At 40.8% G+C, this 14,241-nt stretch overlaps 1 protein-coding gene across 1 annotated transcript in view; it reads left to right on the top strand.

The window, feature by feature from the left end:
* Positions 1-14,241, top strand: part of PAPPA (pappalysin 1) — a 271,315-nt gene that overhangs the window by 244,244 nt on the left and 12,830 nt on the right. Inside the window, exons 20-21 of the mRNA XM_055123816.1 lie at positions 6,919-6,990; positions 12,284-12,382. Of these exons, the coding sequence (XP_054979791.1) occupies positions 6,919-6,990; positions 12,284-12,382 (171 nt within the window). The remainder of the gene's footprint in view (positions 1-6,918; positions 6,991-12,283; positions 12,383-14,241) is intronic.

The raw sequence follows: 14,241 nt of genomic DNA, 5'->3' as shown, positions 1-14,241 counted from the left end.
TATCCAGGAGGAAAAAAAATGTGGTAGGAAAGGGGAGGAGGACAGAGGGCAGAGATTGATGATTTCCAGGAATAAGGCAGAAAGGCTGGCCTCTGCTGCACCCTTGCCCCCTGTATGGGGAGAGCTACAGGAGTGGCTGCTGGGCAGGCGCAGAGGGTCCGCCTCCAGCGGCCGTGCAGAGAGGCAACGAGACAAAGCTCTGCTCTTGTGCCCTTGTCCCCATGGTAAGAAGGTGAGAAGCAGGACTGCCACTTAACAGGTGCAGGCACAGGACCAAGCTTTTTTTTTTTTTCATTCTTGATTTGTGCACACATGTGCATGTGCGCGCATACACGTATACACATACACACATTCATGCATACACACACACACTCTCTCACATGCACACACACACACTTTCTCTCACACAGATACACACACACACACACACACTGATGAGGTGGGGAGTTCATCTCTTCATTTTTTCTTTCCAGCAGAGGAAAGGGCACCTCAGGAAAGGTAGACACAGGCCTAAGAGAATGTGAGGAGGGTCCCAAGCCAGTGTAAAGTTGCAGCTTACTCCTATCTCCAGCTAGCCAGGCCATTGCTTTGTATTTTGCATTCTGAAGGCAAAATGGTTCCTGGTGGTTTACCAGGCATATGTTGGCAAATGCTTCCCAACTGGCTCTGTCCTAGAACAGCCTCGAATTCATAGTCTCTGCCAATTACTGTGGTGTAAATATTGCTGCCATGGTAGCTGTCGCCTCTCCCCTGTTGTCTTTACTGCACACAGAGTTGGGAACAAATGTTGCCTCTCGTGAGCCCATGTGAGCGCACAGCAGCCTCCCCGCTCAGGCTTGGCTTGGGAGAGGCTCTGTTCTAAGTGTTTTTGCAGGTACCGGCCTGTAAGGAGACAGTGATGAGTACTTAGGAAAGTGAAATATTCGCATTGAACTCAGGTGTCCTGAGTAGTTCCATACCCATTAGAACCATGGGCCTTATGGTGTTGTTTTTTTTTTTTTGCTTTTTGGGTCTCACCCAGCGATGCTCAGGGGTTACTTCTGGCTTTGCACTCAGGAATTGCTCCTGGCAGTGCTTGGGGGACCATATGGGATGCCGGGGATCGAACCCAGGTCGGCCGCGTGCAAGGCAAACGCCCTTCTCGCTGTGCTATCGCTTCGGCCCAACCATGGGCCTTATGGAGGACTGTGCACATCCAGCTTATCAGGGAATGAGCATTCATATACGCAGTCATTTGCTCTTGTTGATCAAGATTTAAGTCCAAACCTGGGCACCTTCTTAATATATGTCTTTGGGCAAATTTTAGCAATATTTAGGTGACAGTTTCCTCATCTGTGAAATGAGAGCTAGATCTAGATGACATAGTGTGAGAAACACCTACTGGGATCAGATAAGTAGCATAAAAGGGGGGAAGGAGACCAAGAATCTCATTTCACATATTAAATGGCTAGTCTAGTAGTAGTGATAGTAGTAATAGCAGCAGCAGCAGCAGCAGTAGTAGTAGTAGCGGTGGTGGTGATGGTAGTAGTAATAGGTCACAATAGTACTGGTGATAGTAGTAGTTCCAGTAGTGGTTATTATAGTAATGCCATTAGCATTGGCAGTAGTACTGACAGTAGTGGCAGTAATAGTCATAGCAGCTGATGTTGTAGTGGTTGTAGTAGAGCAAAAGTAGTGGTCATAATGGTAGTACTCATAATACTAGTACCATTTGTGATAGTGGTAGTAATAGTGATGGTGGTATTAATAGTGATTATGTTATTAGTACTTATATAATACTTCAAAAGAAAAGACTTAAAGCAAAACAGAACAAACATTTCTTTGCCTGTACCCAACTTAAAAAATGAGAATTTAGAACTACAACTGAATGTGTGTTTTTTTTTCTTGTTGAGATATAACTTGCACACAAATCTTAAGCACAGAGCTTCCTGCATTTTTATGCGTTTGTTCACTCACGAAATCCATTTGTATCATTCCAACTCCCAGATAATTCTCCCCTTCCTGTGCCAGTCAATGCCCCCAGCCACCAAGGTATTTTTTATTGGTTTCTTTGCAACCACGGTTCATGTGTCTGATGAAATTATTTTGCAAAGATATTTTATACTTTCATTTAAAAAACCCAGTATGTCCCTTTAGTTTAACTTCTCCTCTTTTGCAGGGACAGGTACAATAGTACAGTGGGTAGGGTGTTTACCTTGCACATGGCCAATCCTGTTTTGATACTTGGCGTCTTATATGGATCCCTGAGCACCTCTAGGAGCAATTGCTAAGCACAGAGCCAGGAGAAACCCCTGACCACTGCCAGGGTGGTCTGGCCCAAAAAACAAACAAACAAAAATTCTCCCTCCTTTTTATGCCAGCCATGCATTTTTGAAAGAGATTGTGCTACACAGAAATCTTCCCATTATATAATTAATGAGATAACACGAACCCAATGATACGTGGACAAGCCCCTCTGGTTCTGTGTTGGAGAGACTGCAAGGAAGGATGGAGACCATAGTGAACAATGAAAACCCCACTGTGTCCAAAGGGCTGCTCTCGCCGAGTTCACTGATGTGGAGTGGTGCTCACAACCTGTGTGTCCAGAACATCCATGGTTCTCTTGAGTATAAAAAAAAATGTAGAATTTAAAAATCACAGAATCTCTCCCATGTCAATATATATTTACTCACAGGAGTCCTATCGATCGAGAGAGGGCAATTCAGGAGAAAAGATGATTTCCCTTGCAAGTGTTCATGAGGGGCGTCAGATCTCTGGCTCAAGAAGAAAAAACTTTTCAGGACTTCTGCTCTGCTAGAAACTGTCTTCTCTGCGCAGGATATTTTAGACATTCTGTCCCTCCTCTGTGGGCCAAAGCCACTTTACAATTCTCACTTCTCTTCCGTCAAAATAATCATCTATTTTGTATCATGGCATCCTAATACAAATTGGAAGAATTTGAAGGACAGTCTGGCATCCAAAGTACAATCGCTGCTTTTACTCGGACATATGTTTAATTCCTGTCCTTGCCTATTTCCACGACTGAGCTTATCTAACTTCTTTCTACCTCAGTTTCCTTTGGTATAAACGAGAGTCAAAAATAGGTCCTTTTGGGGCCAGAGTGACCGTGGGTAGAGTGTTTCCCCGTGCATCCCATATGGTCAGCACCACCAGGAGTAATTCCTGAGTGCAGAGCCAAGAATTATTCCCTTAACATTGCCGAATATGACCCCCCCCAAAAAATAAAATAAAAATAGCTCCTCTTCCATAGTTATGGTAAGAATGAAGGGATATGAAAGCATTGATCACAGAACTTAGAGAATAATATTTGTTTAAGAGAAAGTTTGTGTTGACGAACATGAGAATAATCATAATGATGTCAGTGGTGACAGTGACGGTGGGAACGCCGATGCTGATGGTGGTAGTGATGAGAATAGTGTTACTGATTAGGATGGTAACAATGAGGGTGACAGTGATCAGATAATGATTTGCTGATGGAACCAATGCTGTGATCTTTGTGGCCAGGAAAAACATTATCTGTTCTTCTAATATATAAAGGCAGGCAATTAAAGCTGTCTTATAAAACCTGATCTGAAAGGACTTAGAGGTCTCACTGGCATCAATAGGAAAAGGCTGACATTTGGGGGGCTCCATCTGAGATCTTCCAACTTGTGGTGTAAACAGCCTAGGCTTTCCTTCATCTCCTGCTGCCTATCCCCTTTCCCAGCTTTCTTCAGAGACAGAGCAGCCCTGTAGTGAGACACATGGGGCATGCAGCCCTGAGGAATAGTGGAAAATCCAAAAACCTTGGAAAGATAAATAGGCTCATGCAGATAGTATAAAAGTCCTTTTTCTGAACTCACGTCAGGTAAACCTCAACTGACAGAACTTGTACAACCACACCAAGCCACTCCTCCACATGGATTAAATTAGCTCTCAAATAAACAGGGGGAGGGATGGGCATCAAGTCCCAAGTGGATCCTAATGCTGCTGTTTTCTACTTCTTGAACCATTACCACATACCCCTTCAATATCCCTGAAACTGACTCTCAGGCCCAAAGATGAAAGTTTTCCAGAGAATGAAAGCAGGCAATTCTCACCAGTTCTTGGCCCCATGACCAAGAAGCTGAGGACACAAAAGTAACAGAGCTGGAAGGATTAAATACTGGAATTACATGTGTATTTGTTTGCTCCTGAACCTGAGGGGAAAGAGTGGTGTCCCAAACCCAGGCACTTTCCCCAAGAAACTTAAGAATTTGGGCTAAGCTAGTTAACCATGTATCTCTCAATATATCATCACAAAAAGTTTGTGACATCTTGAGTACCCATTTCACAGATGGATGAATCTGCTCTAAAACTTAAGGCATAATTTGAAACCCTATTTGACACCTCAATGCCAAGTTTGTTTTCCATAGTATCACCTTGAGTATATACATACACACACACACACAGAGAGAGAGAGAGAGAGAGAGAGAGAGAGAGAGAGAGAGAGAGTAGGTTGACACATTGTCAATAAAGTTGGAGCAATAGCATAGCAGGTAGGGCATTTGCCTTGCACACAGCCAACCCAGGTGCGATTCCCAGCATTCCATGTATTCCCCTGAGCACCATCAGGAGTAATTCCTGAGTGCAGAACCAGGAGCAACCCCTGTACATCACCAGGTGTGAGCCCCTGCTCCCCAAAAACGTCAGTAGGAATCTAGGTAATAGATTTCACATTGCAAGACTGGCTGACAGATCTTCGAATTAGTCTGTTTATCCATGATCTTTAATTAAATTCCATGTACATAAAAATTGACCCTTTAAAATAGACTCTAGGATAACTGATTAGGAATGCCCTTCTGATGTTCTAAAAGAAGAAAAGACAAATAAAGAAAACATTGCCCATTGGTAAAACTTTCTCTAGCTTGGTATGCCTAAATTTATTTCTATCATAAATATTCACTGGCCATCCTCCATGAACCAAACAATTCCAGGTATGGAAGAGTCAGAGATACTGTGGAACAGAGAACGAAGGTGTTCAACCCAGACTCAGCCAAATCTTGGAATCATGGGATTCTCTTTGGTCCAAGTTCATAAAGAAACCTAATTACAGTTTGGCTCCCATATAGGTCTGCCCAGGGAAAGAATAGGATGGTGATATGGATTTTCATAATCTGACTCATATGACTGTTTATTTCTTAATTAAAATTAATCAACTTGAAGAACATGCCCTGATCATAGAGTCTTCCATGACTAATGTCTGACAGTTTCCATGGAAAAATCTAAGCATTTGCCTCTAGCACATTTTTACTTTATTTTTTTAAAGAAATCCTTATAAAATGGCATGAAATGTTGGGCTTCTGTGACAAAATCGAGGAAGGAAAACCAAGACCAATATGTTAGTCCTCATCCTCAAGTTATTTGTATTTTCCCCAGTTTTAGTTTTTTCTTTATTTGCCTACTTTAAATATTATCATCCTACTGTATGTTTTGTTTGTCCTTTTATTTGTTTGTTTGGGGGCTACACCTGGATGTGCTCAAGGCTTACCCCTTGCTCTGCACTCAGTGATCACTGTTGGTGGGCTCTGAGGACCAGCAATTAAACCTCTGTCAGTCGCATGCAAAGCAACTATCTAATCCACTGTACTGTCTCTCCAGCTCTTGTTAAGAGCTGTTTTAAATAATTTTCAAAACAATTTATTGGTTACAAATCCTAGTTTGTCTTCTTACCAGCTATTGAACTTAGGAGATTTATTTCACTTACAATACAATATTAATTTCCACCTTTTTGGTGATGAGAAAAAAAAGATAATGCATAAAGCACTGAGCACCATGAATGCACTCGACGTACTCTAGATGTCATTGTAATTATTACTATTAAAGGAAGCTCAAAATAAATGCAGATATGCATTCTTTTTAACTCTGCAAGTGGGGGTTGGGAAAAGTTGCTCTGAGGAATGAAATTTTAAAGAGAAATCTAAGGATTCTTCATGTGAAAAGATGAAGAAGAACATTGCCTTGAAGGAAAACAGCAAGAACAAAGTCATAGAGATGAGAGAGGGGGGTTAACTTCAGAAAATTGTGATTAGGTTCTTGACTTGGTGGCAGGTAAAAGCTGGAAGATGTTTTGGTATTTTACATCTCCAGGGTTCTAAGCTAAAGGTTTTTTTCCTCCAGACTTCCATCTATTGCTTTCAAACTGTGATGTGTATCAGAATCATCTGAAAGTCCTAAGTCTTGGCGTTAAAAACAAGTTCATTATATCCAAGGTGGCACCAAAAGAATATGCCTCTTTAATGTGCTCCTACAGTGATCTGGGTGCAAGTAGTCCTTTGTACTTGCTTTGGAAAACCCTATCCTACACCATTCTGACATCTTCCTTCTACAGGCACACACATACATGCACACACACATGTTCACATACACATATAGCTACACCTGCACAAATATATACATATGGACACATAGCCACACATTTGTCAAATGCATACATCAACATGTGTTCACATGTAGACTGTGATAACACATGTAGACAGTTAACTCTTAATGTTCACTCATACACAGTCCACCTACACACATCCAGATATAACACACATGCACAAAAACACACATTAAACCCTTCCTTTTTCCGACCGCCTCATCCATTGAGAAAACATCAGCCAATAATTTTCTGAAAGGTCTTTTTGATCAAGTTGCCATCCTTCACTTCTCTTCAACCATTATCCCTGCCAGGGAAGCACAGACTATGACATCTACAGTGAACACAAATATTGTTTTAGTCTTATGGCGCCTGTTATTTTGAGTACCTGAAAATTTCTCTGTGTAAAATGCCAGGGTAAGGTCAAGACTTGGATGATCCAAGAAGAGGTGGGTTGGTTAAATGTTTTGTCAACAAAAAGATGGCATCTTCCAACCTCCAAACCCATGTAACACACCCCCTACCCCATTTCTCTGCAGAAAATTGTCTGTACAGCTGGTCTCAAGTGGTATCCTCATCCTTCTCTCATCCACTGTGTCAAAGGCTGTGAGGTGAGTCCTTTGAAATTCTCTTTTTAAAAATAGTTATCTGATTACTGTTTACTGTATTTATCGAGTGCTGCAAATATCCCTTTAACAGACTTCTCGGATAGAAATTAGCAATCCTGTTTTACAGGTCATGGAGTGAAGGTAGAGGTGGCAACAAACTTGCTCTAAAAAAAACATTTGATGGGATGCCACATTGGGATTTCAAGCCAGGCTTCCTGGCTTCAAAGTCTGGGGTTCAACACACTATTTCATCTATATGGAAGAGTGGGAACAAAGCCATATTGATTAAGCATCTATAATATGCCAGGTATTTTAGCAACATTATTACATTTAACATTTACAGAACCATATTTTTAAATTCCTACTTTACTAAAGACTCTTAATTGTATGCTACATATTTCTTCATCACTCAGTTGATCCTCAACCTGAGGGATAATATGGATGCCTTTAACACAACCCTTAGGCTACATTATCTGATGCTCTCTCTTATTGCAATCCTCTGTGGAATCATTGTTGAGCCATTTCTTGGAATTTGGCATTAAAGAAATCATCTCTGTGTACATTTGGTCAGCTTCAAGAGGAGTATGGTACTTGGATGGTCCCTGTGCTCTCAGATTCTGCCCCTGGAGCTCAGATATTTCTGGAAACCGGTCTGCTCTCATGCTTTTCAACTAGTTCTGGGAAAGTGTACCCAAATCCCAGGCATCCAGGTTAATGTTCAGATATCTGTGATACCTATTGATCTTACTCAGGAAAATGCCAAAAGAGTTGATTGTGCTCTAGAAACTATTCTAACACACAAACCAGAAATACGCTTTAATACAATAAAAATCTGACCTTTCATTTAAAGATGGGAACCTACGATGTCAACAGTAGCCATGTCTAAAATATTTCTTGAATCACTGTGAGATTAATCCCTTACAAAGCTGTGCATGATGAAGTGTCAGTCATCAGTGTTCCAACACCCATCCTTCCACCAGGGTGCATTTCCCAGCACCAGTGTCCCCAGTTTCCCTCCGTTTCAAAGCTGTAAGGACTTAGTGTGTTCTAATCCTGTTCCTTTGTGGGAAGTTTCTATCATTACTGACAAATGAGGGTCTGAGAGATTGCACAGCATAATAGTGACAGAATCAAAATCACAGACTTAAAGTGTCCTTACTCTGAGATTTGTGTTTTCTCTCTTCCACAAGGTCACCTCCCACCCTCCAATACAGAGCAAGTATCCCAAGAGAGTGCCTAGGTCTTGCATTTCTTTATGGGTACTGGTTAGAGACCCACAGAGGCATCTTCTCACTATAGACTAAGAACTCCCTTTCTCCCAAGGTTCAGGCAGGAATCCTGTGGCTGCTGCTATATTCCATTGTTCTGGATCAATCCGGCATTTCAGAGCTTTGGTTACCTGGACAATCATTCTGCTGAGTGAGCAGTCTAGGTAACCTGTGTGACAGCAGAATTTGATCCTTCCTTTGACTCAGCAATGATGGGGCTTGAGAGACCCTCACCTGTCAGACTCTAAGCCCTGCTAATGATTCTTATCACTTGCCCTTGTAGGTGCCCCCTCATCTCCTTTCCTTCGTAACTTAGAGCCTGTATATTATCTTTTATCTGGGGCTGGAAAGTGTACTTAGATACAGATGCGGAGTTCAGGGAGGAGACATCAAGCGAGGATGTCTCAAATAGCCCAAACTGAGAAAGGGATCAACAACCCCCTGCCCTGTCACTCAAGCCATGATCCAAAGTGATCATTCAATTACTCACTTATCCCCAAGTTCCCATCATGTGCCTGGCACTACTCTACGTTATGAGAATCTGTGGAATTTATTCGGTGGAAATGGTAATCACACTGTCCCTCTCTCAATGGTGTTATCCTTTTGTGCCCTATCCATCCACCTATCCATTTATATATCCATCCATCTATCATCTATCATCAATTCATTTATTTATCCACATTCTCTATTTTAAATTCACCCATCATTTTACTAAATAAGCTCTCAAGGGTAAAGGTTTTTTGGGGGGGTGTTTGTTTGGGTTGTGGTGGTTTGGGTCTTATCCAACAATGCTCAGGGATTACTTCTGACTCTTTACTCAAGAATTACTCCTGGTGGTGCTCAGGGGATGGGATGGGTGGGTGGGTGGGCATGTGGGATGCTGGGGATCAAACCCAGGTCAACTACATGCAAGGCAGTCTCCCTATTTGCTGTACTATTGCTTTGGCCCTAAGGTGTGTGTGTGTGTGTGTGTGTGTGTGTAATGTATATATACATATATGTGTATATGTATACATTTATGTATGTGTATATGTATACATATATGTATAAATTTACTATTTCCATGCATTTTACTAAGAAATCTAGTTTCTACAATGGATTACTCAAATTTCTCCATCTCTCACAGTATAGTAAAGGAGATAGATAATTAAAGAGAGAATTCTAAAACAACCAGTTACCTCCAAAGCAGCTGCAGGAATATGAAGATACACAGCATCCTGGGGGCACTAGGGGAACCATCTTTGGAGGGTTGACATCTGAGTTAAATCTTAGAGAATGAATTATTTGCCTGAACACATTATTCATAGGAGCAGCAGGAGAAATATGAGCAATAGGAAAAATCTCTAAGTAGCAGAGCTTTTCACATCTCTCTAGAAATTCTCCACCCCCATCTAATTAACTTTTACTCTTTTTGTGATCTCAGCTGAAACATCATTTCCTCGGGGACACCTTTATGGAGCTTCTGATTAGGTCAAATCCTCCTAATCTTTACTCTAACAGCGTCATGTACTTTCTTTCATGGCTTTTTACCAGAGTTGAGCCAATTAGATGTGTGATTATTTGATCAAAGTCAGCTTCCTCGCTACAGTATAGTGTCTACACGAGCAGGAGCTCTGTCTATATTGACTAGCTGTTATAACATTTCTAACACAATGTGGTACACATAGTAACAATTCAATAAAACAGAATGAAATAGAAGATGGATGGGTAGATGATGGTAAGACTAATGCATGAATGTATGGCTGACTGCTGGATTTGGCTTTTGGGAAGGGCACTTTGAGAAGAATAGATGGTGATAAGTTCTAGATAATATTTTCAGGGGCGAAATTAAAACGATCCATTGCCATCTACTTTTTCTCTTCTCCAGTCACTCCTTTTCCAAGGCAGTTCTTATTATTTAAAGGGGAAAAAACATGTTTTCTTCATTACTCTGATTATACACAATACGAGACAGAACATGAAAAACAGAATCTCCAGGCACCACCACAAAGGAGTAAAAGGTTGCTCTGTGCCTCTCTGCTCTGATAATGCAAATGTGATGATGTGTTCGTTACTGGTCCAACAGCAGAGTCAAACTTGCTGTTCCCACCTTTGCAGTAGCACACATCACCCTGAGCATGTCTCTTGCTTGGTTTGGGTTGTCTTGCTAATGTGTAAGGTCTAAAAAAATCCTTATTGAGTAATGAAAAGAAATCACATGTAGTCAATCCCACAAAGACTTGGGATTTTTAGTCAGAGATGCAAAGGCCATGGATGCTACATAGAATGGACTTTGCATGTGACCTTGGCTGAGTATTAGCAAATGTTATATTTTACCCATCTCTGAGTCATTAAACCAGAGAAACCTCAACCCACACTTTAATCAATTTTTTTTACTTTCATCTGATTTTCACACTTAATGGCTTCACAGTATTTCTTTGATAGGGGTTGTGGGGACATGTTCTTTGCTTTGTGAAATTAGTGCAATCACCCTGCTTCTCTTTTACTCCTGTAGTCTTAGGGCCCAAGAAAAAAAAAGCCAGGGCTGGAGCAATAGCACAGCGGGTAGGGCATTTGCCTTGCACGTGGCTGACCCAGGTTCAATTCCCAGCATCCCATATGGTCCCCTGAGCACTGCCAGGAGTAATTCCTGAGTGAAGAGCCAAGAGTAAACCCTGTGCATCACCGGGTGTGAACAACCCCCCCCCAAAAAAAAAGAAAGGAAAAGGCAGTGTAGTAAATCATACATAACTACAACAATAGCTAAGGTTTGGAAGTCTTGAAGTCAGGTTTTCTAACCCCACCCTATAATTACCCTTTCACAGATGCCAAATAATCCACTTCTAAACATCTCTAAGGACTAATGCTGTATTAAGATTTGAACTAGGTGGTTAAGAACCTCAGATAGACTGGATATTGCCCAGTGCTGGAGGAGTTCCTGTCTTGTGTCAGCTACAAGTACACAAACAGACCACAGAAGACAAGGTGCTTAGTGCTTAAATGGGAAATTACAAGTCCCAGATGGGTTACAGACATACCTGGACATTCTCCTAAGATAGGTCTGAGGAAAGATCAGAATTGACTTCATCCCTCCATCTTTTCTCCCCCTTTAATGTATTGAGTAGTTGGAGGAACACAAGCTATCTGCACTAGCTATACCTTAGATTAGTGAAGGAGAAAATAGTGGGAAAAATAAATTGAAATTAGTCTCTGCCAGTGTGATCTAGGCTGAATTCCTTTCCTAGTCTAAGTTTGAGAGTCTACTCCTATGCAGTGAGAGCCACAGTGCTCCTCTTGTACTGGGAGAAAGTAAAGCTGAAGAATGTAACACAGAGTCTATCAATACCCCAGTTGGGACCCAGGAGCCAACAACCATCCAAAGACCATTGTGCTAGTTCCTACATGTGCTGGCATTTTATCTTTACAATTCATGTGTACTTTATGTTCTTGATCTAAATGCATATATTTTATTGTAAACATGTTTTAATTATCTGCTACTGGAAAAAGTCAGTTAAAGGGGGCACAAATAAGCCCCTTTAAAAGTGAGATAAAGAGGGTTTTGAGGGCACACCTGGTGGTGCTCAGGAGTTACAACTTCTGACTCTGTGTTCAGGGATCACTTCTGGCACTATGCAAGTAACCATATGTGTTGAGGTGATCAAACTGGGGTTGAAAGTGTGCAAGAAAAGCACCTTAACTCCTGTACTATCTCTGACTCAATGTTCATATCATTGTTTTGAGTAAGATGAGCTTTCTGCTCCAAGATGTAAGTGGTCCTGTTTTGCTTCATCTCTGTATACCTCAGCATACAACAGTGTATCTGTCTCCTAGCATACGCATGTTTTATGAAGAAACTGTTGGTTAGATAAGAGTCTTTATAAGTGGCAAAGTGTTCATTTGTCCAAAGTGAGGATAGGCCTGGAAACCGGGTGTACTAACTGTACAGGTTGGAAAGAGATGAGAAACAGTTGATCTGTGACAAGGGCCATTCCCTACTAACTTCAGGGGGTTAACAAGATCTTCTTTCCATCCTTTATCCTCCTTTCTAGCCCTTCATGGGAGACAATTACTGTGATGCCATCAACAACCGAGCCTTCTGCAACTACGATGGTGGGGATTGCTGCGCCTCAACAGTCAAGACCAAAAAGGTATGCCCCTGCATCCCCTTCTGCTATCTTGTCCTGTCCACCCTGTCCATATTTTTTGGTCAAAATCACTGCTGTGTTCTAGATGACCCATGGTCATTTTTGTATGAGCATTCACCAACAAGTTTAACTTATTGCATTGTGTTATATGTATGTATATATATATATATATATATAAAGCATCTATTTGATATTTGAGATCAACACATGTGCTAGGCTAGGTGTAGCAATTCAAGGATAAACCTTGCAGTTGTGGTCCCTTATGTTTAGAGCTTTGTGATGTATATGGAATTAGACAAGTAAAAGTGTAATACATAATACTTATCTTTAGAAGGGAAGAGCAGGGTTCCAAGAAGGTTCAGGCAACAAGACATAGAAGGTTCTGAAGAAGGATCAGCATCTCTATTGACACTTGGGGACTTAGGGGAAGAAAGTTGTGACCTAGAAAATTGACTCTGATAGATGTACAAAATCCTAGAGAGATGTGTGTATTGAAGGATGTATAACTAAAGTCTAAAGAATAGATATGATGGAACATTTCCATCAAGAGCAGTCATGACCTTCTATTGTTTTATTGACAATGCATCTTTTGGTTTACAGATCTGTAGAATTGGGACAAGTGGTCTTGGTGATGATTTCCTTCTCTTGTGTATTAAGATGCAGTAGGACTAATTCAGTTGTGTAGAGTAGGACTAGAACATTGGATTGAGTGTATTATCAGCCACCTACAGTTTCCTCCTGATGAGACTTGGAACAAGAGATTGGAGTTGTAAATGAGTGTTGAGAGGGATATGGTCAATGTGAATAGCCTAAGTTGAAAATGTTCTTGTGATGAATACAGTATCACATTTTTATACTCATCTTCCTTCTGAGATGTGCGATCACTTGATCAAACATCTCATTTTAAAGAAGGAGAACTATGTTCAAAGGACTAGAATGAATCATAATTTTAAGAGGATGGTTCCTCTAAAATACCTAAAATACCTCTAAAATTCATGAGGACTGTATGTTCCCTAAAGGAGAAATCATTTGTCTAAAGTCATGGTGTGAATTGTAGAAGCAAAACAAGTTTTAGCTTCCTATCTGAGTCTCTTCCCACTCTTCTTTACTGTTTGTTTTGGGGGGCACCTCAAGCAGTGCTCAGGGCTTACTCCTGGTTGGATGCTCAGAGATCATTCCTGTTGGTGCTCTGCAGATTGTATGTGGTGCCAGTGATTGAGCTGAGCATTGCTATGTGTAAGGCAAACACCTTAACTCCTATAATATCTTTACCCACTTCCCTCCCAGTTCCTTTTTATTGCAATATTCATGTGATAAATTGTGCCTTCATGAGATAATTTATTTCTCCAGAAAATATGCTTTGACCCTAAAAATACAGGGGCAAAAAAGGAAGGACCAACTAACACACTCAAATCAAGGATTCAGGGGATTGTTACTGTATCATTGGATCTATAAATTAGGACGCTGAGGTATTTGGGGATCAGTTAGTCATCTATAGCAATCACCGTGAGCATGCCTCAGCCCACTTTGTTTAAAAAATAATAAACATTGAAGTTGTGTTCAAGTGTAAGAAAATAAAATTCATTTTCCATTAGTGAATTTTATTATCTTTCTTAATTATGAAACACTACATATTTTGCTTATTGGAAAATCCAGAAACTGGCTATGCTGTAACTCAAAAGCAACCACTGTTTTTCTTTTGGGATATCTTATTCTGTGTAAATAAGCTTGTGGGTATTTGTGTTTATATCTATGTCATTGCATTTCCAGTTTGGGATCTTGCTTTTTCTACTGAGTGCAGAAATACTTGCAAATGGGTATGCTCTGATATCATTAATGAACTTGCCTCCTGTATTTTTTTG

The sequence above is a fragment of the Sorex araneus genome, chromosome 1 (genome assembly GCF_027595985.1).
Source record: "Sorex araneus isolate mSorAra2 chromosome 1, mSorAra2.pri, whole genome shotgun sequence".
Classification (NCBI taxonomy): domain Eukaryota; kingdom Metazoa; phylum Chordata; class Mammalia; order Eulipotyphla; family Soricidae; genus Sorex; species Sorex araneus.
This window is presented reverse-complemented; position numbering and strand designations above follow the sequence as displayed.